Source organism: Maylandia zebra, linkage group LG23 (assembly GCF_041146795.1).
Source record: "Maylandia zebra isolate NMK-2024a linkage group LG23, Mzebra_GT3a, whole genome shotgun sequence".
NCBI lineage: Eukaryota > Metazoa > Chordata > Actinopteri > Cichliformes > Cichlidae > Maylandia > Maylandia zebra.
In genome coordinates this window covers 46,697,029-46,720,406 of record NC_135188.1, presented here as the reverse complement: position 1 = coordinate 46,720,406, position 23,378 = coordinate 46,697,029, and the positions used below count along the sequence as shown (strand labels likewise).

Below are 23,378 nucleotides of genomic sequence, written 5' to 3'. Positions count from 1 at the left end.
TAATGAGCAGCATGAAGTTTAGGACCCCTGATTTATCTTCAGGCAGTCACGTCATTTGGAGCGTTTCATCGCACAATATGATGAAAGAACACTGTATTCCTCTGGGGCTATTTGGCATAATGAGGCGAGTGCAATTAACATGCACAGCACTAAAGGAGTTCATTTAAAAGCACCTGCCTTAAGCGTGCAGTGACACGATTTAAAGCCTGATGGCAGATAGTTCACTGACCTCATACCCTGTGTGAAAACTACTTAAACCGCTCTCCATTGTCTCCTATCGTCTCGTATGCAGAGGCAGGGTCACCTGTCCTGAGCCACCGTCTGCTGGCTCAGTGGAGCGCAGTCAAAGCTATTACTTTGAGTCTTGTTCCACCAAAATGTAAAATGGCCCCTCTGGCCAGAAGTGCGGTGCCATTGGAGTGAATGGCTCAGCGGTTACGCAACCAACTTGGCTAATGTCACTTTCCCTGAGACGTCAAAGAAGTCAGTGGCCCTCCCCTGGCCCATTCGCCTCTCCTCCAACTCGATGTGATCATGGAGATTCACTTTCAGCCGCCTCAGGGACTCTGCACGTTAAGTCTGTGTGTGTGGCACAAAGGCACCACTGAGCATGAACTTTAAAACATGAGCTACAAGTCTCATTTAGTATAACACAAAAGCACGTTCTGCGGTGGCTGACTTCACATAGTTACATCTCTTATACATATAAAAAGAAAAGGCTACGAGATGAATCGTACATAAAAAAGCAGGACTGAGACTCTTGCCTGAAATCGAGCCACAGAATGACCTACACGTAACTCCGGCGAGTCACTTGTTGATGTCAGCTGTGGCTAATGATCACAAGCGCTAATCGGCGTCAGGAATTTTATTAGGTATGGATGAGAGAAGCAGATTGGACATCAGTGGGTGATGGACGGGGGCCAGAGGAGGTTGGCATCACTCAGGAACAAGACATGCTGCGCCAACCTGCCACTTGCTGCTAGTCATACACTCACTGCAGTCTGGGATTCAAACATAGATGCAGTGTTGGAGGGTGATGTGTTCAGATTACAGTTTTTTTGCACTAGCAGGGGTATGTGTTTCCAAATTCTAGCAATCTGTTGCTTCTTGCTAGGGCAACACAGTTATAGACATCAGCAGTTTGGGTGTAATTTTGTTTTTAATTTAGTCCTCAGAATGTTAGAATTAGCGGATAATGTTGGTTAATGTTGGCATGATTGTGAGGCTAATGCGAGCTAAGAGGTCCGTCTTCCACAGTAGGAAGTAGCTAGCTGTCTTAGAAAGGCCTGCACCTTCACTAATATTTACACACCACTTTGCATTCATTCATTCATTATAATTAATCTGTGGTTCTCTTTCACAGTCTGTCTTTTGACCCCTCATCTCAGACCAATTGTACCAGCTGGCTGCCACTCACTGCTTCAAGTGTTTGCTCATAGAGGGTCGTGTGATTGTTGGGGTTTTCTATCTATTATTGTAGGATCTTTACTTTAAAATATAAAGCGCCTTGAAGCAACTGTTGTTCTGATTTGGTGCTGGTTAACTAAAATTGAACTGAACTGGTGTTTGTGGAAGAACTGGCCCTAGTAGGACCTCATCCAGGGAAGTTCTGGGGGATAACAAGGTATTTAATGCGAGGTAGGTAGCGTACTTTAGAGTAAGAAGAAAAGCTAAGAATGGTAGGATGTATACTGTCAAACATCACCATGAAAAACATAATATTCAAGATGCAGTCGGAACAACAAAACCAGTGCAACCATGATGATGATGATAATGAATTTTAGGGTTTTCCGTACGGGTTTTTGGGGCAAGAAATTTAACTGTGACTCCCAAGATCCATTTTAGGAAGCAAACATGGCATTTACTTAAAAGACCAGTTTACAGAATAGTTGCAGACAAACTGTCTGATGACCAATTTTATGACACACATGGGAGGACGGCTCCATGCTTGTTTATGCCAAATTCTGATCCTACCATCTGGATGCTGCAGCAAAATTTGAAAGTCATCAGACCAGCCAACATTTTTCCAAACATCTGTTTTTAGGAGTGACACCCAGCATGCTCTTCTGCATGCCTTGGTTGTAACAAGTGGCTATTTGAGTTACCTGTTGCCTTCCAATCAGCTTGAAGCAGTCTGGCCATTGCCCTCTGACCTCTGGCATCAACAAGACATTTTCATCCAGACACCTGCTGCTCACTGGATATTCTCTCTTTTTCTGGCCATAAACCCCAGAGAGGTTTTGTGGGAAAATCTCACCAGATCAGCAGTTTCTGAAATACTCAGACCAGCCTGTCTGGCACCAACCACGCTCAAAGCCACATAAATCACCTTCCCCCAAGTGCTAACTTCATAGTCATGTTAACTGTTTCTGAATGCATTAACTTGCTGTCATATGATTAGCTGAATGAAATTATGGCACATTCTCAAGTTTAGTTTAGTCATTTTGGGCAAATTTACATGCTGATGTAGAAAAATCTCCTAAATCACCTGATGTCCATATTTTAATAATTAAAAAGACTGGACCTGCCACTGTAAGTCACACAATAAAAACTAAGCTGAAATGAGTTAACCCACTCCAGAAACCAAGTGAAATTAAACTAACAATATCAAAACTCTGTTGACATGTTGTAAAACACCATGCTTTCTTTTTAAAACTCCTTTGTGACGCAGCGAATACAAAGATTCCTTTTAAGGTGAGAAACAAAAGGCTCTTTTAAAGGGAGTTTCCTCAGTGCAGCGCGCTTTCATGCAGACAATAAATAGCAAGGCACTCTAACACGACATAGTCCTTGTTTTGTGTGTACACACAGAGATCAGAGCCAAATAAAAAAAATGTGACCACAGTGCAGGGACCGAGAGTAAGAGCACAATGGTGCACCACACGGTCTCGCCCACATGTGTGTCCAAAAATAGAGCTTTTCCTTTAGTGCAAGCGAAGCACTGACACAGACATTCCCCTCAACCACTCCTGGTCATTGACACGTAAACAAATACAAGCGCACACACAGACACACACACACACATATCCAGATGGAGGCTGACAGCATGCTTTGGGCAAATGGCTTCAAATGAGGAACACATGAGCCTCTCTCTGTGTGACGGCTTTCACATGCTCCCACAACCTCACACACCTCCGGGGCGGGAGGAGGATAGGCGAAGGGTGTGTGCGCATTAGTGTAAATGTGGGAATGAGAGAGAGGGAAAAGGACAAGACAAAGAGGAGAAGAGAGGAGACAGAAGAAGCAGAGGAGAGAAGCAGAAAAAAAATTAATGACAAATTAATCGGTGGGAACAGTGAAGATGCCAGAGCACGTGGGGTCAGATTTGTCAGAGGGATTTTTAAAGCATGTAAAGACAGAATCACAAGTGTAGTTTGTGTTTTGCACAGAAAAAAAAAGATTTTCCTTTAGTTTTGCTGATTCCTTGCATGCAACATTGACCTGATAGCACAGCAAATCACCAGCTACATAAAAATGCATGTAAAATCATCCATTTATGGATATTTTGAAGCCTCAACTTTGGCATCTTTGACTATCTTGAGAGGATCTGACTGAGAAACGAAGCACACAGGACGCTTCTGTGACAGAGAATCACACGGTAGCCCGATCTGAAAGCAAATGCTGCGATATTGTCTATTTGACTAAAATGGGACCATATTTTCATGTGTCGCCAAATACAGAGTTTAAACTGGTGATAGAGACCATAACCCCATAAGGAACATTCCTGCTGTGACATTAAATCAAGTGGGAAAAAGAGTCATCTTCCCATGCACTTCTATTCTTTTTGCAACCAGAGGAGTCGCCCCCTGCTGGCCATTAGAAAGAATTAAGGTTTAAGGCACTAGCAAATAAGATTTCACTTTTTAAAAGACAAACTATACTTCTTAAGTTTTTCTTATTTGTCTTTGATGCTTATCTACTTATTTACTGAACTTTCTGACAAATTTAAAATAAAAGACATTAACTGCCAACTTGCATGTACAAGTTTGAATTAGTATAATTTTTGCTACTTCAGTGGCTCTAAATGTGTCTGGTTATAAAAAAATAAAGTCATACTGATGATGTAGAGGTCTCAAAAATTCATATTAAATATGATGCAGTTGGTGTTACAGGTTCATATAATATTTTTGGCATTGATGAACAAACAGATTAAAAGTTCATAAGGACATAACTACATATAGTTGATGTGTGGGAGCTTTTTTCTTTTTTGTCTGCCATAAAAAGCAAGTGAAGGGAGTAAAAGCCTTAGTGAGAGGAGGCTGTTTGTAACAAAGTCGAGTAGGAGACCGATTCCAGCTCAGGCGAGTCTGTGCATTCGAGTAGACGTGGGTGTGTGAGAGAAAGAGCGAGGTTTGCATTTGGCTGGACTGTTAGGTGTCAGCTCCCAGTTTAATGGTGACTGAAACACTGTGTCAAAGCACCGATAAAGGAAGCAGGACCTGTAAGCATGGCTTACACCAACACGTCTCAAAAAATATTCATATCAATGTAACTTTGGTATATCGTGACCTGAACTTTATCTAATTTCTACTTTGCAAGAGAGAAAAATATTGGGATGCTCCACAAAGCCGCTGAAGATAAATGCGTGTAGGCCGAGTGATGAATTTACCAGTTTCCTGCCCTGAAGACAAATATAAGCGCTGAATAATGAGTGGCTTTCTGGTAAATCTTACTCCTTCACAAGTGTGGAGAGGAAGCTTCTTAAGATTTATGTGTATGTGTGGGTGTGTGTGTGTGTGGCAGCAGAGCTTTGATTTGGTCTGTAAAGTGGATTACAAGCCAGAAAAAGACTGAACACAGGCGGCATGCTCCTTCAAAAAAGGAGCAAAAATCTCCATTGGACGTATATTTACTTGGCAAATAAATCCTCTGTTGGTGCTTTACATCCACACACAAATAAAAAATGAGAGGTCAAGAGAGGAGCCCAAACTTTTTAATATGACATTAAAGAATAGCTTGATCGAGATGTAGTAAAGACAGCTGGGGAGAGAAACTACCCCGATATTCACGAGAAGCACAAACCAAATGTCAGCAGGGAGAACAGCCCCGCCCGGCTCCTCACCGCCGCCTCACCTGATTGAGGATCATCAAACAGAGGTTGGCCTTTAAATTCAAGGTGTCAGCCTGGGCTCAGCTGGACTGTAGCACTGAAGCTTTTTTTCTCCAGTGACCCCTGTCTGCCCCCCCCAAATATATACACGTATAAGGCCAGGATGTCATCACACCTCACAGTGGTTATTTTCCTCTTTGTGCAACCTTGCTGTCACTTTATGAATAAAACTGAAGCACATTTTCAGATTGTTACTTTTGTGATGTAAAAATGTGTTAAAAATGAGCAAATTGGCATTACTGGCACTGCCTTTACTTGGTGCCGGATCCATACAAAAAATTTGCAGTATCACACAGTCTCTGATTGGATGCCCGGTCGATGGTCTTAGAAACCAGTTCTTACTGCATCCTGGATGAGCTTAGTGCAGCAAAGCAGCTCTCTACCTGCAGCAGGGCCTGCTTAGACTGACTTTTCAGCTCAAAGAAGACTCCTAGAGCAGAAAGAAAACTAGTTATGGTTGCTCTGGAGTCTGTCGACCATGGGGCGAGAGATTCTCTAGGAAACATGTGACAGGAAGGGCCAGGACTGGTTGTTTAGCGGAAACAGAACTTTCAAAATAAGAGTGAAAGGATTGAAGTGAATTGATTTGATTTAAAATAAATTTTATTTTTTCCTAAAATGAGCTGTCAAATCTGGAGAGATTCTCGCTGGCCTGGATTCTAGGCAAGAAAAAGAGCGTTTTGAAATTCACAAAGACATGCAGACCCTTCAGTCTGCTTTAGCGCGAGAGTCTTGTAAGATTCAGAATTTTTAAATGCAGATGCGGGTAAGACAGCAGAAAGCAAAAAAAATAAAAAACAAAGCCTGATTAAGAGGAACTCGCTTTGTGCTTCAGAAGCTGCAGCAGCAGCTCTGCCCTTCCATGCAGAAAATTCGACTAAACCTGTATCCTTCCAGACAATGATGTAATCTCTTACGGTTCTGATCTGAACATCATAACCAAAGACGGCGAGCCGGCACTGGGTTATGTAAGAGCAGGCCTGCACGCACACATAAGCAGGAGAGGGAAGGACGGTGTGTGTGTGTGTGTGTGTGTGTGTGAACAGGCCAAGCATTTACAACAAAGGGCAGGACAGAAGCAGCAAGTTGAAATGCGCTCAGGGGCACTTTCAAGCGCTTAAAGCCGCTTCAGGGAGTCACATTAAAGGTAAAAAAATGTTTTTAAAAAAGAGATGCTTGCTTTCGCTAATCAAACTGTCTCAGCCTAATGAAATCTGATATAATTGCACCTCAGAGAGCACAGATGATGTCTTGTTATCTGAGCTCAGAGCACCTCAACGCACAAACGCACACGCACAGATTAGAGATTATAGGAAGCAATCAAGCAAAAGGATCAATCCGAACCCACCCAAACACCACCCGCCACCCACCCCCTGATTATAAACCACGTCTGTGTTCTGTGTTCATTTTCCAGTTTGTAATTACTCTCAGCGAAATGTCACACAGAGACCCTGCAGACAGACACAATGAAGGTTCAATTAAGAACAAGACTCTGTTTGCCATGATTGGCTAATGGAGCTGAAGCTAAGGGAACATGTAGCTAATGGAAGCAAGTAATATGAAGAGAAATAATCCAAAGTATGTGCTAAAATATCATACTTATGACTCAGTTCACTTATAATATTCTAAGAATAACCAAAACTAGACACACCATGAAAGCCAGCTGCTTCACTGCTTCCTGTCTTCATGCTAAACGCTAACTGACAGACTTGACTTTGGCAAGAAAGTTAAAAAAATTATATCTAACTACACATCCTCTTAAGTACAGAACTTTTGAGCATGAAACTCAAAATATTTACATTATGGACAGATTTTTAAATTGTAATGTTTTCACTTTTTCTCTGTTTGTCGCAGAAATGATCCTAAAGACATACATACTGTATATAAAAGATGGACTTTGGTTAGCATAGTTTTGGAACGGATGAGAAATGGGTGGGTTTAACTCAGGCTCAGAAGGATGCTGTGTGCTCATTCAATAGTAACTTGTCAGTCACAATGTAGAACCCACTCAAACATATCCTTCTTGGTCATCTCTTTGGACAGAAATAAGGGGCTAATTTAAAAAATGAGCATTGTGCTGTATTCAATAAAACTTTAAATTAGTGCTTGAGCCCATAAACTCATGAGAAAAAATTTTCCTGAGGTCACAGATCAAGGCAACAAACGGCAGTTTCCCTTTTGCCTTTTATACAATTGGAATTCCATCAGAGCTGCCCTCTGCTGGCCGTTAGAGAGAATGCAGGTTTAAGACACTTCGTAAATCTGTCTTTTATGTACAGGTGGAAACGCCTGCTATAATAAGAACTATCACAAAGATGCTGTTCAAGCTATTTGGCGGGAGGTGGCTGTCTCCATTGGGGTGGAGGCCCCCATTGCTTTTGCGGTGTATTCTATTAGGTAGCACTTAGCATTCATTTAGATTTTCACGAAATGTGTCCATGACATTGAGTGGATGTTACAATGAAAAAAGTGTAAGCCTCTACAAAGAGAAGAAACTCTACTTTCTGTTGCTCTTGCTACAATTTCCTGTTACCCACGGTGCCACAATGGATGTAACCGCAATCAGCTGACATAAGCAGTTCTTTAATCCGTCGTTTAAAACTAAACACGAAGAATCCGCTGCAGAAATAGGAACTCAAGCATCACAATTTAAGCACAAATCCTGCCTTGAGCCTCCGACTGTGACACCAAGCATCTGGGATTGTTTAAGTGTTTACTCCAAACTTCGTACATGTGCTTCCTGATTCAGAAATGCTGGCACACACGGACACAAGCGCCTTACACGACAGCGCTCGCCTTGTTGCCCCAACTTTAAGTCTTCAGCTTCTTAAGGGATGCTACAAGCTTATGGTCACATTCCAGATGTCAAAGGCACACACAAATGATTACACCAACAAATAGGCCATCCTCCAATCTGGTCTATTTTGGGCCACTGGTGTAGGTGGACTTGGTTGCGCAACATCACACCTGGAGCACAGCAGCGAGGCTGCAGAACTGGGAGAAAGCAGCTGTGTTATAATGTCGCTAATTCAGAAAATAGTCATTAATGAATTCAAGGGATCTATCGATAGCTATAAATATGGCTCTCTATCTTTAGAGGCCTTTAAAGAGGCTTCGCCCACTCTCTCAGCTGAAGTCACACAAAAGGCTCTCATTGGACATGGGCGTGCGCGTGACAGGATGCCTTGGGAGAAGATGATGTAATATCTTTTTGAAACATTACTGTTGAGGGACACCCCACACTTTTGAACTTTACGTCACAGACAAACGGTGACCCAGCAATATCACCGAGACAGGACCAAGGAATAAAATAGAGTTCCAGCAAAACCACATAAACTTACTGACAGAGAATGTGCTTCTAGTTTGATTTCCAACTAGGAATAAAGATTTCCTTCCAAACTTACCGAATCCAATCTAATACTAAAAGTACAAATGTAAATATTTGCTTCCAATCTAGTCATTTTTAGCCGGTTTTCAAGCATAAACACTTCATTTTAAGATGGGTTCACACACAACTGTGAATGCAATCTGCAGAAGACACTGCATGGCGCTGTGAGGTGAGTGTCTGTGCAAAGCCCTCCGGGCGTATGCACTCTGACTTGGTGTCACCTATCCTCCTCTCTAAGGAGGCCTAAGGGCAGGATGTCTGATCAGCTGAAACACAACCCTTCCCCGGGTGTAAACATAAAAAAGGTGTTTATCTTTAAAACACCCATCACTGACTAAATTACGACTTACACCTCAGACTGTTTGTGCTGCACATTCACATTTTAGTAAGTCTATAATCACCAGGGCCTGTTTTCAGCTGCCCCCAAACTGCAGGATGTGATTTTTACTACCAGGCCACAACGAAAACAAATCAGTCACATCCACTCTGTATGGATGTCGAGTCCTCCGACGCACAAAGAAACGCCTACACAGAGTCAGTATGAGCAACAGTTTGAGCACGATTTTGAGGGAAAAATATCTAATTGCTTGCTTGTCTTTGACAGGTGACAGGCTGTTTGCACATTTGCGCCTGTAAATTAATTCCATGTGCATGTAAAGGTCTAAATGTATTTTAACCACTGATGGTGTGACATACATTGTTGCATTTTCATTGCATTATATAAAAACGAGCATGGCGCAGGGGTCCAAATCGGCATGCGTGCATCACACAGAGGCTCTGTTTCGAGTGCGCCTGGGTTCTAAATGATGGACGCGACCATCTTTTTGCGCCAATAGGATCATTGATTGTTTCGTAGCCTCCGGTTCGTCTAATAAAAGCTGATTTTTTAATTATTTTTTTTAAAACAACAACAAATAAGAATCTCTTCTATATTCGATTAATCGCGCTCCTGACAGTTCAGCCCTCATGGAGACCGCCGATAACAATCAAAGCGGCTGCGGCGGGAGGATCCACCTGGCGGAAAACAATAATGCAGCCGTGCACGGCGCGCGGCCCCGTTATCAGCCGCTCATTAGGCAGGAATGAGCTCACGATCGTGCAGCAACGCAAAAGCAAATTGGCATTAATGCATGCTCCATAAAACCAGAACGAGCAACCTTCCCGAGCGCATCAAGCCGCCCACCCCCTCATTGTCTCCCTCCTGCATCCGTCTCCCCCCCCACGCACACACATTCTTTGAAATCGCAAACCAAGACGTTAAATTGCGCTCGAAACCGCGCGAAATAATCTCGATCACCATATTCCCACGTCGCCAAATCGCCCTCAAATAGGTGTGCGGCCGCAGAACAAAAAAAGCCATGCTATTGTGTCGCGCGCAAGCGAGAAAGCCATTGCAAGTAGGTTAAACCCGCTCGCGCTGGCGCAGACGCAAATGTCTCCAAAGACAGGGGGAAAAAATGCCAAAAACGCGCAAATGCCAGCTGCGGATTGAGCGTACCTTTGCTCTCCTGCCCCTCGTCCTGAGTCTCCTCTGCGTTGGACTCCATGGCAGGCTTTGTCCCGTCCATTATTTTAGGGGAATATAGTCTCCTTGCAGGCTACTTGCACTTGTACCTTACAGTGTGTGGATGATGGAGCCTATCCTGGTGACTGGATGCTCTCTCTCTCTCCGTCTCTCTCTCTCGTACACACCCTCCCTCTCTCTCTCCCGCTATCTCTCCTTCTCTCTGTTTAAGCTCGCCACCGTCTCTCTGTCTATATCAACAATCCAGTTTCGAAATGCAAATGCACACGCATCGGTGTTACAGAACAATGCCCCCAAAATAATGGCTGCCGACTCCCTTTTTGGCGCCCAAAATCATCCTCATGATGTAAATTACTCTCTAAATATATTTTGGTGACATATTATTGCAAAAAAAAATTAATAATAATAATAAAATCTTGTCAGACTGTTTCATCTGTGGATTCCTGTGATTTTGATTTGTTTTATTGTTTGCTTGGATAAGGACAAAATGTGCAGGTGATTTCAATATGCAAACTCACGAGTAACCATGCAACCACAACCACAACCACACACACACACACACACACACACACACACACACACACACACACACACACACACACCGCCCCCTCTCCATCTGGTGAGCTAAGAGAGAAACAGAGAATGAGGGAGGGAAGGAAAGGATGGAAAGAGGCAGAAAGAGGAAGGGAGGGAGTGAAGAGGGGAAAAGAGGGAGATGCTGTAACAGAGTGTAACTGTGTGAAATAAAAGCGAGCAAGAACCTGAGCAGGAAGGCTGGGAAAAGGGGGTAGTGACTGATTTTCAGCTTTCTCTCACATTGAACATCAGTTATTTTAACACTTCTGAGCAACCAGCCAGCTCTCATTAACAGCCAGCACGCTTGGTTGTGTGTTGCATAATGGTTATGTTTCATTCAAAATCAATCTCTTGCTTTCCTCTTGTGTTTAAGTAGCTTCAATTAAACTCATTTGAGCTCTGACCGAACCATCTTTGACCAATTAGAGCTTCCGAACTGGTACAAAGCGACACGTTCACCTCTGCATTTCACTGCTGATTAGTTGTTCCCACAATCTAATGAAAAACCGATCAAGGTGGGTCCTTGAATCCCAGAGAAATGCCTACAAAGTGGGGGTGTTTATGCAAAGTGGGGGTCGAGGGAGTGTGTTGTGCAGTTTTCATCATTCACCCCATTTTCTAATAATAAACACATCCCCAAACAATGGGACACCATCTGTCCCGAATCCTCTTAAATAAGATTTTAATTTGAGCCCACGCGTCCCTGTTTTAGACAAAGCTCAGCTCACAAAAACAGTTTAGGAAATCCCCCCTCACCCCACCCCACCCCAACAGCCCCTGATGTTTTCATCTAACAAAACATCAGACGCCAGAATGGCTAACGTGACATATATGACATTTAGTGGGTCCATTCACCCTGAGGGTTGAAATTAACACCCTGCCCTGCACCATATGCAAGAGGGTCTCCAATCACACTGACTTTTTGACATTTGAATGGCTCTAAGCACCACGAGGAAACCTGAGCCTGCTGCATAAATGAATGACCACCCAACGAGACACCACGAAAACATGTAGGAGTCAAGGGAGTTTGGTAAGAAGTATTATTCCCTTTAATGACAGCACACTTCAGCACCGGAGCCAGATGATTAGTTGAGCTTCTGCCATACGAAAACATGTAGTTATCATAGAGCATAATTATTTCTTTGTGTGGTCCACAAAAAAAAAAAAAAAAAAAAAAAAAAAATCCACAGTGATACAAAGGCTGTGAATAGCTCCCATAATGATTCATCTGGAGTTTTTAATTAACAAGTTAATCATTATAATTTCATGAAGGAAACTGTTCTGCTCGAGAACCTGAAACAGCAAATGTTTGCCATTGTTGCTTAAAAAGTGAGAGAAAATGAATGGATACAGCTTTAAAAGGGAATTTAGACACAGAAATACAAAATAAAAAAATCAGCAAAAAACATTTTAAATGAAAGGAAAGAAAAACTATGAGCTGAATTACCATTTTTGCGCAAACTTCCATAAAAAATGGATCATGTATTGGCTGAAAATTACCAGTAAATTTTCTTTCTTTCTTTTTACAATGTAGCCAAAAAAAAAAAAAAAATCCACCTTAATGACCATCAAGTGATTATTTATAAATACATTTTTGCATTTATTGCCCACTAAGCACTGATAGCTTGAGGCTAAAGTCATCATCTTGTTAAAACAAAGCATTTCCCACTAAAGTCAGTAGAAACAGGATCAGCAACAACCTTGGGAAATGTATCCAAATACCTCAACATGAAGCTTTTTTCTAAACAAATTTCCCTCCGGACACATAATGTGAAATTACTGGGCTGCTATGCTTAAGTTGGCCATTTATATTCACTGTCAAATTAACCAAATGACTTCAGTTTAAGTCTGGGGATTATTCCTTTTCACTTAGCTGTACTAGTTGCCAAGCACTACAGTCTATGCAGTTCTGTAGTCCATATAGAACAATGAGAGCTCATACAATGAGGATATTGAATAATCAGTAAATGGTATAATTCTGTTTTGTAGTTAATTTGATCTGTAGCAAAACACAGTCATGCGTTGGGACAAAAAAAAATGGAAGAAAGGAGGGAAGAAATGCAAAAGGACCGAGTCACACAAACTCAAACTGTCAGTTACCAGGCTGGAAGGGTGAGCTTCAAGTCCCATTTTTCTCTCAGAACCCCCATAATCCCTTGCTGGGTCACACAGATTAAGGACTTGTCCACAAGATGAGATACAGTGCTTCCTGGCACTCTTCACGATCACCCTGCCACACACATGCACATGTGCACGATGTTAAAAACACACACGCATACACACACAACATGCCGTTTGGCGTTCCAGAGACGTCAGAAAGTCAGAGTCCTCATAATTCCTACCAAGTAAGGCGCAACAAAACTGTTTCTTTTTATGGTGGAATTCCAAGCAGGATTTCTTAAGACAGAGTTCTTCCAAACTTCTCTTACTTCACCTCACAGATTATTGTGTAACATTATTAAGTGTGTGAGTCACAGAATGAGCCAAAACCTTCACAAATGCAGCTAAAACCTGTTGGTGGTTCTACAGCATGAATTCATTGTTCAGACATTTCACTAAAACAACCAATTGGGGGAGATTACCAAAGTCAGCAGGATCTGAAGAATGAATATTCTTCAGATGAATTGCCATGTACCAAATTACATGGCAATTCATTTAAAATGAAAGGAAAAGGGTGCACCAACTGTGCCATGTTGCCATCCTTAGAGTCGTGCTCCTTTGTACTGAACTGACTCATCAAAGGGATGCATACTGTGTTTGTGTGTTTGGGGTGGCAGTCAGGTATAGAACTGTGCCTCTGTGTGTTATTGTGAAATGATTAACAACAGAGTGAGACTAGGACTGTAGTTTGGACCCTAAACAGTGTGCTTGTTTCTGTGGGCATGCAGGGAAATGTCAGTGACGCCAGTAAATATTTAAAATGCAAACTTTTGAAGCCCGTGATCAGAAGTGACCCATGCAACAGCTGATTTTGGAAAATATCCAACATCTAGGTCATTTTAAAGTAGTTGTTAAGCTTGAAAAAAAGCCTCTGTGCTTCTGCAGCACTGCAGAAACTTTCTTATCTGCCTGCACAACTCTCTCGGTCCATTAAAGGCAAAGGCATGAGTGCCTGTCGACTGCCTGTCTTCCCTCATTAGAACGACACAGAAGGGAAAGTGGCGCTCAAATTGGGTCGTACTACAGTAACGAGCACACTGCAGCTCCTTCATGGGAGCAGATGTGCAGCTAATGTTGAATAAAAGAAGGAAGAAAAGGAGAACGCCGGGCCTATGAGCGCCTCTGCAACGATAGCCATGAGCAGCTTCAAACTGACTTCAATCTAAATATTTCTACACCATCGTGATACTCTGGAGGTGGTCACATCCTCTTTATCAGCGCAGTCTCGTCTCAGAGTGATACAGGCTCTGCTGTTTCCATGGAGATGGGAAACACTGCCGGCAGGCTGCAGTGATTGAGATCTTTTAGCGATCCTATCAGTTCCTAGAAAACTTCTCATGTGGCTGTGGCTCTATGTCCCATCAGCCAAAACTTAAAATCTAATCAAGGAGATAACCATGACATGAAAGTTCTCAGTGTGCTATCAGTAAAATCGTTTCTGCTCCCACGACCAGCTCAGCCGAAGGCTACTGTTGATGACATGCAGCCAGTGTATTGAACGCTTCCTGTTGTTGTGAGGAAGAATCATCTTGTGCACTGTTAGAGTGCGTGTAAATAAATAAGCAAGTTGTCTAGCGTGAATCACCCACAAGACGCTTCGCTTCTTCTGAGTGCACATCTGTAAGTGCAGCAGGAAGCACACTTAACCACATTTATGGAGAAGACTGAAATCTTTGTACAACTACATGATGGATTAGAAGAACTTTCCCAGAGATGTTCATGATCCCCAGAGGATAACTCCTATTGACTTCAGCAAGCTTTGTTTTTCATCACCACCAGTAAAGGTTAAAATATCAATACTACAGTCTAAATATCAGGAGAGCAATTTGATGATTGTGAAATTTCTCAACAACTGCTGGATAGTTCACTCTAAATTTCCCCATTAGGAGAAATGTTAATAACTTTCTGTCTGTGAAGGTTCTCAGTCACCCAGGTCATCGTAGTCAAAGGAGCTTGCAAAGAAAAGCGTCTGGACTTCTTTAAGCCAAAACACAGACTTAACAATGTGGTGTATGCTGTACAGTGCAGCGAGGAATGCCCAGACCTCTACATCGGAGAGACCAAACAGCCACTTCACAAGCGCATGGCACAACACAGAAGAGCCACCTCCACAGGACAAGACTCAGCAGTCCATCTGCATCTTAAGGACAAAGGTCACTCTTTCGAGGATGCCAATGTTCACATTTTGGACAGAGAGGACAGATGGTTTGAAAGAGGAGTGAAAGAAGCATCTATGTCCACTGTGAGCAACCATCTTTGAACAGAGGCGGGGGTTTACGACACCAACTCTCTGCCATCTATAATCCAGTTTTGAGATCCCTTCCCAGACGCCTTAACGCCCACTCACATCCTGGGCCATCTGATCTCAGGAATTCGCATGATAAGGTGGGGCCAGGTTTCACAATGAGCTCACCTGAAACTCTGGCTGATTGGGACCCACACCCGCTTTCACACCTTGGCTCAGGCGATTAGAGGATCATCAGGGGGTCCTTTTGTCCCTCTGTGGGGGGAAACTCCCACTAGGTTTATATCTGGGACTCTCCACCATTTGACCTTAGAACTGAAGAAGCTTCTCGGATGAAGGTGAAACGTCTTCAAGCAACTTAAAGAAGTCCAGACGCTTTTCTTTGCAAGCTCCTTTGACCGGTAATAACTTTCATTCAGCATCATTGACAGGTCAGTGTTCTTTAATTTATACTGTACTTTAGTTATACTAAATATCAGCTATATCTTGTGTTTATTCATCATCTTGCTTTCCATTAGCATGTTAATTCGGAATTAGCATTTGGCACACACCACTTCTGTGTTGTGAGCTAACAGAGCCATTAGAATAGCTGCACAACAGTTTAAATGCAAGTTGTTAAGATTTAAGCTGTATCCACGTAGGAAGTGATCAATCATCACTCGTCACATAGAAACTGAACATTTAACAGTGTTTCCTGAAAACCCTCTCCTGTCTGATCATTTCCTGATAACATTTACATTTACAATAATTGATTACACAGCGGTGGAGAGTAGACTTTATCAAAGTAGATGTCTTTCTGAAAGCGCTGTAACTAAGTTTAAGAATATAATCCACCCACTGTTATCATCTTCAATGCCCTGTACCAACACAGAGCAGAGCAGCTATCTGAACGCTACTCCAACAGAGGTCGATTATCTTGTTAATAATTTCACCTCCTCACTACGTACGACTCTGGATACTGTAGCTCCAGTGAAAACTAAGGTCTCTAATCAGAAGTACCTGACTCCATGGTATAATTCTCAAACACGTAGCCTAAAGCAGATGACTCGTAATCTGGAGAGGAAATGGCGTGTCACAAATTTAGAGGATCATCATTTAGCCTGGAGAAATAGTTTGCTGCTTTATAAGAAAGCCCTCCGCAAAGCCAGAACATCTTACTATTCATCACTGATTGAAGTAAATAAGAACAACCCCAGGTTTCTCTTCAGCACTGTAGCCAGGCTGACAAAAAGGCAGAGCTCTTGTGAGCCAAGCATCCCTTTAACGTTAACTAGTAATGACTTCATGAACTTCTTCACAAATAAAATTTTTATCATTAGAGAAAAAATTACCAATAATCATCCCACAGATGTAATATTATCTACAGCTACTCTTAGTACCATTGATGTTAAGTTAGACTCTTTTTCTCCAATTGATCTTTCTGAGTTAACTTCAATAATTACTTCCTCCAAACCATCAACGTGTCTTTTAGACCCCATTCCTACAAAACTGCTCAAAGAAGTCCTGCCATTAATTAATTCTTCGATCTTAAATATGATCAACCTATCTCTAATGATCGGCTATGTACCACAGGCCTTCAAGCTGGCTGTAGTTAAACCTTTACTCAAAAAGCATCTCTAGACCCAGCAGTCTTAGCTAATTATAGGCCAATCTCCAACCTTCCTTTCATATCAAAAATCCTTGAAAGAGTAGTTGTCAAACAGCTAACAGATCATCTGCAGAGGAATGGTTTATTTGAAGAGTTTCAGTCAGGTTTCAGAGCTCGTCACAGCACAGAAACAGCTTTAGTGAAGGTTACAAATGATCTTCTTATGGCCTCTGACAGTGGACTCATCTCTGTGCTTGTCCTGCTAGACCTCAGTGCAGCGTTCGATACTGTCGACCATAATATCCTATTAGAGCGATTAGAACATGCTGTAGGTATTACAGGTACTGCACTGCAGTGGTTTGTATCATATCTATCTAATAGACTCCAGTTTGTTCATGTAAATGGAGAGTCCTCTTCACACACTGAGGTTAATTATGGAGTTCCACAGGGTTCAGTGCTAGGACCAATTCTGTTTACATTATACATGCTTCCCTTAGGCAGCATCATTAGAAGACATAGCATACATTTACACTGCTATGCAGATGACGCCCAGCTCTATCTGTCCATGAAGCCAGATAACACACACCAATTAGTTAAACTGCAGGAATGTCTTAAAGACATAAAGACCTGGATGGCCGCTAACTTTCTGCTTCTTAATTCAGATAAAACTGAGGTTATTGTACTCGGCCCTGAAAAGCTTAGAAATATGGTATCTAAGCAGATTCTTACTCTGGATGGCATTACCTTGGCCTCCAGTAACGCTGTGAGGAACCTTGGAGTCATTTTTGACCAGGACATGTCCTTCAATGCACATATTAAACAAATATGTAAGACTGCGTTCTTCCATTTGCGCAACATCTCTAAAATTAGAAATATCCTGTCTCAGAGTGACGCTGAAAAACTAGTTCATGCATTTATTACTTCCAGGCTGGACGACTGTAATTCATTATTATCAGGATGTCCAAAAACTCACTGAAAAGCCTTCAGCTAATCCAAAACGCTGCAGCAAGAGTCCTGACAGGGACTAGAAAGAGAGAGCAGATTTCTCCTGTTTTGGCTTCCCTTCATTGGCTTCCTGTTAAATCCAGAATTGAATTCAAAATCCTGCTCCTCACATACAAGGTCTTAAATAATCAGGCCCCATCTTATCTTAATGACCTTGTAGTACCATATCACCCTATTAGAGCACTTCGCTCTTGCTCTGCAGGCCTACTTGTTGTTCCTAGAGTATTTAAAAGTAGAATGGGAGGGAGAGCCTTCAGTTTTCAGGCCCCTCTTCTGTGGAACCAGCTTCCAGTTTGGATTCAGGAGACAGACACTATCTCTACTTTTAAAATTAGGCTTAAAACTTTCCTTTTTGCTAAAGCATATAGTTAGGGCTGGACCAGGTGACCCTGAATCCTCCCTTAGTTATGCTGCAATAGTCATAGGCTGCCGGGGGATTCCCATGATGCATTGAGTTTTTCCTTTCCAGTCACCTTTCTCACTCACTATGTGTTAACAGACCTCTCTGCATTGAATCATATCTGTTATTAACCTCTGTCTCTCTTCCACAGCATGTCTTTTATCCTGTTTTCCTTCTCTCACCCCAACCGGTCGCAGCAGATGGCCCCGCCCCTCCCTGAGCCTGGTTCTGCCGGAGGTTTCTTCCTGTTAAAAGGGAGTTTTTCCTTCCCACTGTTGCCAAAGTGCTTGCTCATAGGGGGTCATATGATTGTTGGGTTTTTCTCTGTATCTATGAAGCGCCTTGAGGCGACTTATGTTGTGATTTGGCGCTATATAAATAAAATTGAATTGAATTGAATTGAATTGGCCCGGCTAAAACAGGACAGTTGGCAACCCTAAGGTTGTTGATAAGCCAAGGTAGCTGATAAGTTGCCTGGATAATCTTTCACTCGCTGCGCCCACGTCCTCATTTTAGGTTTGACAGCGTTTCGGTAGATAGAGGTGAAAGGCTTGAACATGAATTGAGCTGCAGTTTAAAGAAGGCCTGTCTTATCTTATTTTACATGTACAGCACTTTGGTCAACAGTTGTTGTTTTAAATGTGCTATATAAATAAATATAACTATTTTTGTTTGTTTGTTTTTTTGTCTGAGTCACCGAATGTGACTGACCATCTGGAACAAAATGACTGTGTGTACATCAGAAGTTATTGTCTGCCCATGGCCTTTTCAAAACCCAGAAACTATACTAAGGGTCATTAAACCACACCTTTACTGATATATACTGAGGTCACAACTGTCATTGAGGGTACAGGGGAGTTTGTCTTTATGTGGAAAAGAGTTAAAAGGGTCTTGACCTTACTGTGTCAACTGCCTTGAGATGATTTATGCTATGATTTGCTGCAAAATAAATACATCTGAACGGTTGCATCACTTTGTCAAAAGACCAATGCAAACAAATTGCAGGATGAATGTACAGTGACAAAGAGCACTAAAGTTCAAATGCCTGTTATTGTTTCCATAATCTGCTCCTTTGTCTTGTGTGTGACGCTCAGTCTCACTACAGGCATCGCGTTGACCTTTTAACTGTCTTCCTGACACGCTGTTCAACACCATTAAGCATCTGTTTTGTTGAGCTATGAAGCCATGAGCTCCGATCCCAGAGGATGGCCTCATGATGACCTGCAGTATCTGTTGGTCCGTGCCTAGAGAAATCAGTTGTGCGCCACTCAGAGCTATTTGTGCCTGTCTTTGTCTAATGCAACTTCTATGTCAGTGAGAATGAAATGATCCTTCAGGAGAAACAGTATACGGAGAATTAAAGGTGGGCCGTTTCTTCTGCTTTGCAGTTGTGTCGACTTTTTTGGTTGCATGGATATAAAGCTTTCAGTTTCAGGTTGACACATACCTATTTTATAATAACTGTTGTTACAAAATTGAGTGATGGCAAAGGGTTTAGCTGAAATGATGACACAGTTATTAGTAGCCTGTAGCTACAGCTAAGTGATGTACGTAGCTACCATGCCAACCAAGTAAGCTCATAGGAACAAACTTTTGAAAAATGGACTACAAGGGCATGACAGGGTGGAGTATAAAATACCAGAACTGAACAGTTTCAGTTCAGCTTGAATTATGCAACAAAAACAAACCAACCATATTTGTCCAGAAAGACAGCACCACCAGGTCAGTGACAGATGGCCTCACCTCCCTGAGTCTGGCTCTGCTGGAGCTTTCTTCCTGTTAATAGGGAGTTTTTCCTTCCCACTGTTACCAAGTGCTTGCTCATGGGTTAGGGTTTTTTCTCTCTATTATTGTAAGGTTTTAATCGTACAATACAAACTGCTTTGACATGAGTTGAACTGAACTCATGTCAAAGTGGCTGCCAAACTTTTAGAATATGAAGAAGGATACTAATTATTCAGACCAAAGCCATTTTTGTACCAAGCTGCAAACATGGTTATATCTCTTGTATAGTTGTGCATTTTAATATCAGAGTTGATGGGAAATTGAATCACTCAAGTAGCCATTAGAGGAACTGCAGTTTATGGCACTTCTGTCTTAGCTTCATTTTCAGCCCTGGCAGCATGGTGGCACGGTGGTTAGCACTGTTACAGCAACAATGTTCTGGGTTTCTGACTGCGCCTTTCTGTGTGGAGTTCGTATGTTCTCCCTGTGGTTGTCAGGGTTCTCTCCGGGTACTCTGGCTTCCTCCAACAGTCCAAAGACATGCAGTTAGTGAGGTCAGGTTAACTGGTGATTCTGAAGTGCCCATAGGTGTAAATATAAGTCTGAATGGTTGTCTGTTTCTGGCAACCTGTCCAAGGTGTACCCCGCCCCTCGCTCTATGACAGCTTGGATAGGCTGCAGCCTTCTGCGACGCTGAATTGGATAAACGAAAGAGAATGGATGGATGTATATTACCGTTGCAACCAAAGCAATCACCTTAAAGTTTTCGAAATCGAACTTCTAAGGTAAATAGAAAGCATCGATTAAGTTACTTTTTGTAAACTTTACTTATTGGGCTCACGAATCAAATTGTATTGTGTACTCGTTCTTCTTTCCACAGCTTGCTTGTTTCACCCCACAATAACCAGTTTCACACATACACTGGAGCACTGATTTTTCTTTACATTACTCAGCCAGACTGGTTGAATCCAATGTGGCCATATAAGGACAGAGTGGGTGACTGTCGGCCAAATTCAGAGCCAGTGATTGGGTGTGACTTGTCCTGCCTCCTGCATGCGCTAATGTGTCTGAATCTCCTGCTGCTAAATGCGAGAAAGGGCAACCAGAGACTCTGACTCTGCAGACACTGTCCAGAGTTCATGTGTGACAGCAGCTGATGTTTGGGTGTTTGCCTCCATTAGTCAAATATAAGAGTTGTATCACTAATGCTGAAAACAGACCATCACTTAAGCGAGCAAAAACATGCAAAGACTGGTACAAACACTAACGCGCGCACACACAAACATTGTCTCAGCGACGGCTTTATGAGCCTCCCGCTGTCGCTTTAGTCTAATCCTTGCTTTTTTAATGGGCTTTTGGCTTCCCCTAAAAGGAAAACCTTTGCCAGAGAGTGAGGCTGAAGTTCTGCACCTTGCTCATCTCTAACCTGAGACAATCCTTTTAATTTATCAGTAGAAACAATGTGCCTTTGTGACTTGTCTGGCTTTATTCATCTGCGTGTGTGTGTCTGCTCATTGGTGTGTGCATGTGCGTCCAGATCTGGTCTCTTAATCTGTGGTTATGATGACCCAGTTTCGCCTCCGCCCTCTGCCGTCGGTCGCCAAGGAGACACTTCCCTCTCATTCCTGAATCAAAACGTTGGATGCTGACAAAGGTTAATCTACCTTGAATGCACACACACACACACACACACGTACACACAACTCTAAAGATGTCAACACAAATACAAACATTTCATTCAGGCCAGTGTTTTTGTGGATTTTTAAAGGAATGTTCCAAACAAATGGGATTTCTTTCCATGTTCCTGTCCCCTCCATCTCTAGCTCCACTCCACACTTGAAACAGGCACACGGGCAACTTTAATGCAAATTCATGCAAACTAATCCCGTCATGCTTCGTCATCATCCATGCTGGCTGAAATGCCTGCACGTCATTGTGCTCAGAGTTTTCCCTGCGATTGTGATTTCTTAGTCTTAATTGCAATACAACAGAGCACTGAAGCTTCTGTTTCAGCATCTCACCCTCATCCTCACACTCACTCACACAATCAAAATGCTTGACCGAACGCCCACCCTCTCCTGTGCAGAAATAAAATCTAACTGGGAGAGCATCTCCCATACATTTCATTTTATTTACAATAGCTGACTCCTGTCACTACGCATGGGTTAACCTACACACACCTAGAGACACACACACACTCACACACACGCGTCTACACGCCCATCCCCCCAGGGCACCCTCCGCTCAGCAATTTATCAGACGAGCCACTAATCCTGCTGGCCCAGATTTGGTCCACAGTCTGCTCCACATGATGTTACGTTGTCATCGTCATCCAAACAACTGCGCGCACACCCAGCCTCGACCTCAACCACGCACAAACAAACATACATATATATATACACACCCCCACCCCACTTCAGACTGCCTGCCTGCATCATATGACCCCCCCCCCCCCCCTTCAAGAGTCATGTGACTGCTGCACCTGTGAACTACTGTACGGAACTGCAGCACACACTGGCAGCAATGTGGGATAAGAGATGCTTCCCATCTACAGTGTGCAGGCGCGCCATGAGTCACTGTGTGGAGGAAATGCAAAGCAGGGTGGGATCATCATCTTCTTCACCATCATCATCACTGCAGAGGTGGGGGAACAGCAGGGGAGGGAGGGGAGGTGAAGCAGAATGGCATCCCCTGCTGTCTGTGGGTCATGTGTATGTATTTTTATGTACTGTCTATTTCTTGCCCGAGTGGGCTCATGAGATCTGATGTGTGACTGTTTGCATGTGCCGGGATTTGAAACGACGCCCGCCTCGCAGCTTTGTGCATCAGTGCGTTGTCAAGGCAACAGGTCCTCTCAACGCCGACTGATTCCGACACATAAAAAGTGGCTGTTGAGCTGAGTTTAAGGAGCCTGAATATGAAAGCAAGTGTGAGGGCTGTGTTTACATATTGGCCTCAGTCAAGGCCGAATCAGTGGGGCGGGTACTAAGCAACAGCTTTCAAAACATTAAAACACACTGTACAAAGAGTAAGATGCCTTCAAACAATAGCAAAATCAATAAAAAGCGTAGTAAGAGAGAAAAACAAATACTACTAGTTCATTTCTTACATTGTTATGGGCAAAATAATGATAGTTTTTAAGACTGTTACTGATATTTGGTGATTCAAAAATCTCCAAAGGCTGATATTTTTTTCTTTTAGACGAATTAAACATGAACAGATTTCCCAAACATTTGTTATCTGTAACTATTTAGGAGTTTTTAAAGTTACAGTGTGTAAAATCTCATCACTAGATGCCAGTAGATTGAAGACAACTGAATTCAGTTTTCTTACCTATTTCAGTTCTATCCCAGCTATGGAGGCTGCAGTAGGACAAACACGTTTTAATTCAATTCAATTCAATTTTATTTATATAGCGCCAAATCACAACATAAGTTGCCTCAAGGCGCTTCATAGATACAGAGAAAAACCCAACAATCATATGACCCCCTATGAGCAAGCACTTTGGCAACAGTTTTAGTCAGCCAAGTGAAGACCGTTCCCAATAAGGGCTGCAGCTGATCCATCCATTTATTTTCACTTATCCAGGGACGGGTCATGGGTGCAGCAGCCTAAGTAGAGAAGCCCAGGCTTCCCTCTCCCCGGCCACGTCCTCC

The 23,378-nt window shown here is 42.6% G+C and overlaps 1 protein-coding gene across 2 annotated transcripts in view; it reads right to left on the bottom strand.

Annotated features, from left to right (window-relative positions):
* LOC101467378 (neuronal membrane glycoprotein M6-b) overlaps positions 1–23,378 on the bottom strand; it is a 49,575-nt gene that overhangs the window by 19,205 nt on the left and 6,992 nt on the right. Inside the window, exon 1 of one of the 2 annotated variants that reach the window (XM_004575201.5) lies at positions 9,997–10,209. The exons of the other annotated variant lie outside the window; for it this stretch is intronic. Within the exon in view, the coding sequence (XP_004575258.1) occupies positions 9,997–10,066 (70 nt within the window). The 5' untranslated portion in view covers positions 10,067–10,209. Of the gene's footprint in view, positions 1–9,996; positions 10,210–23,378 lie in introns of those variants that run through there. 2 annotated transcript variants of the gene reach the window in all.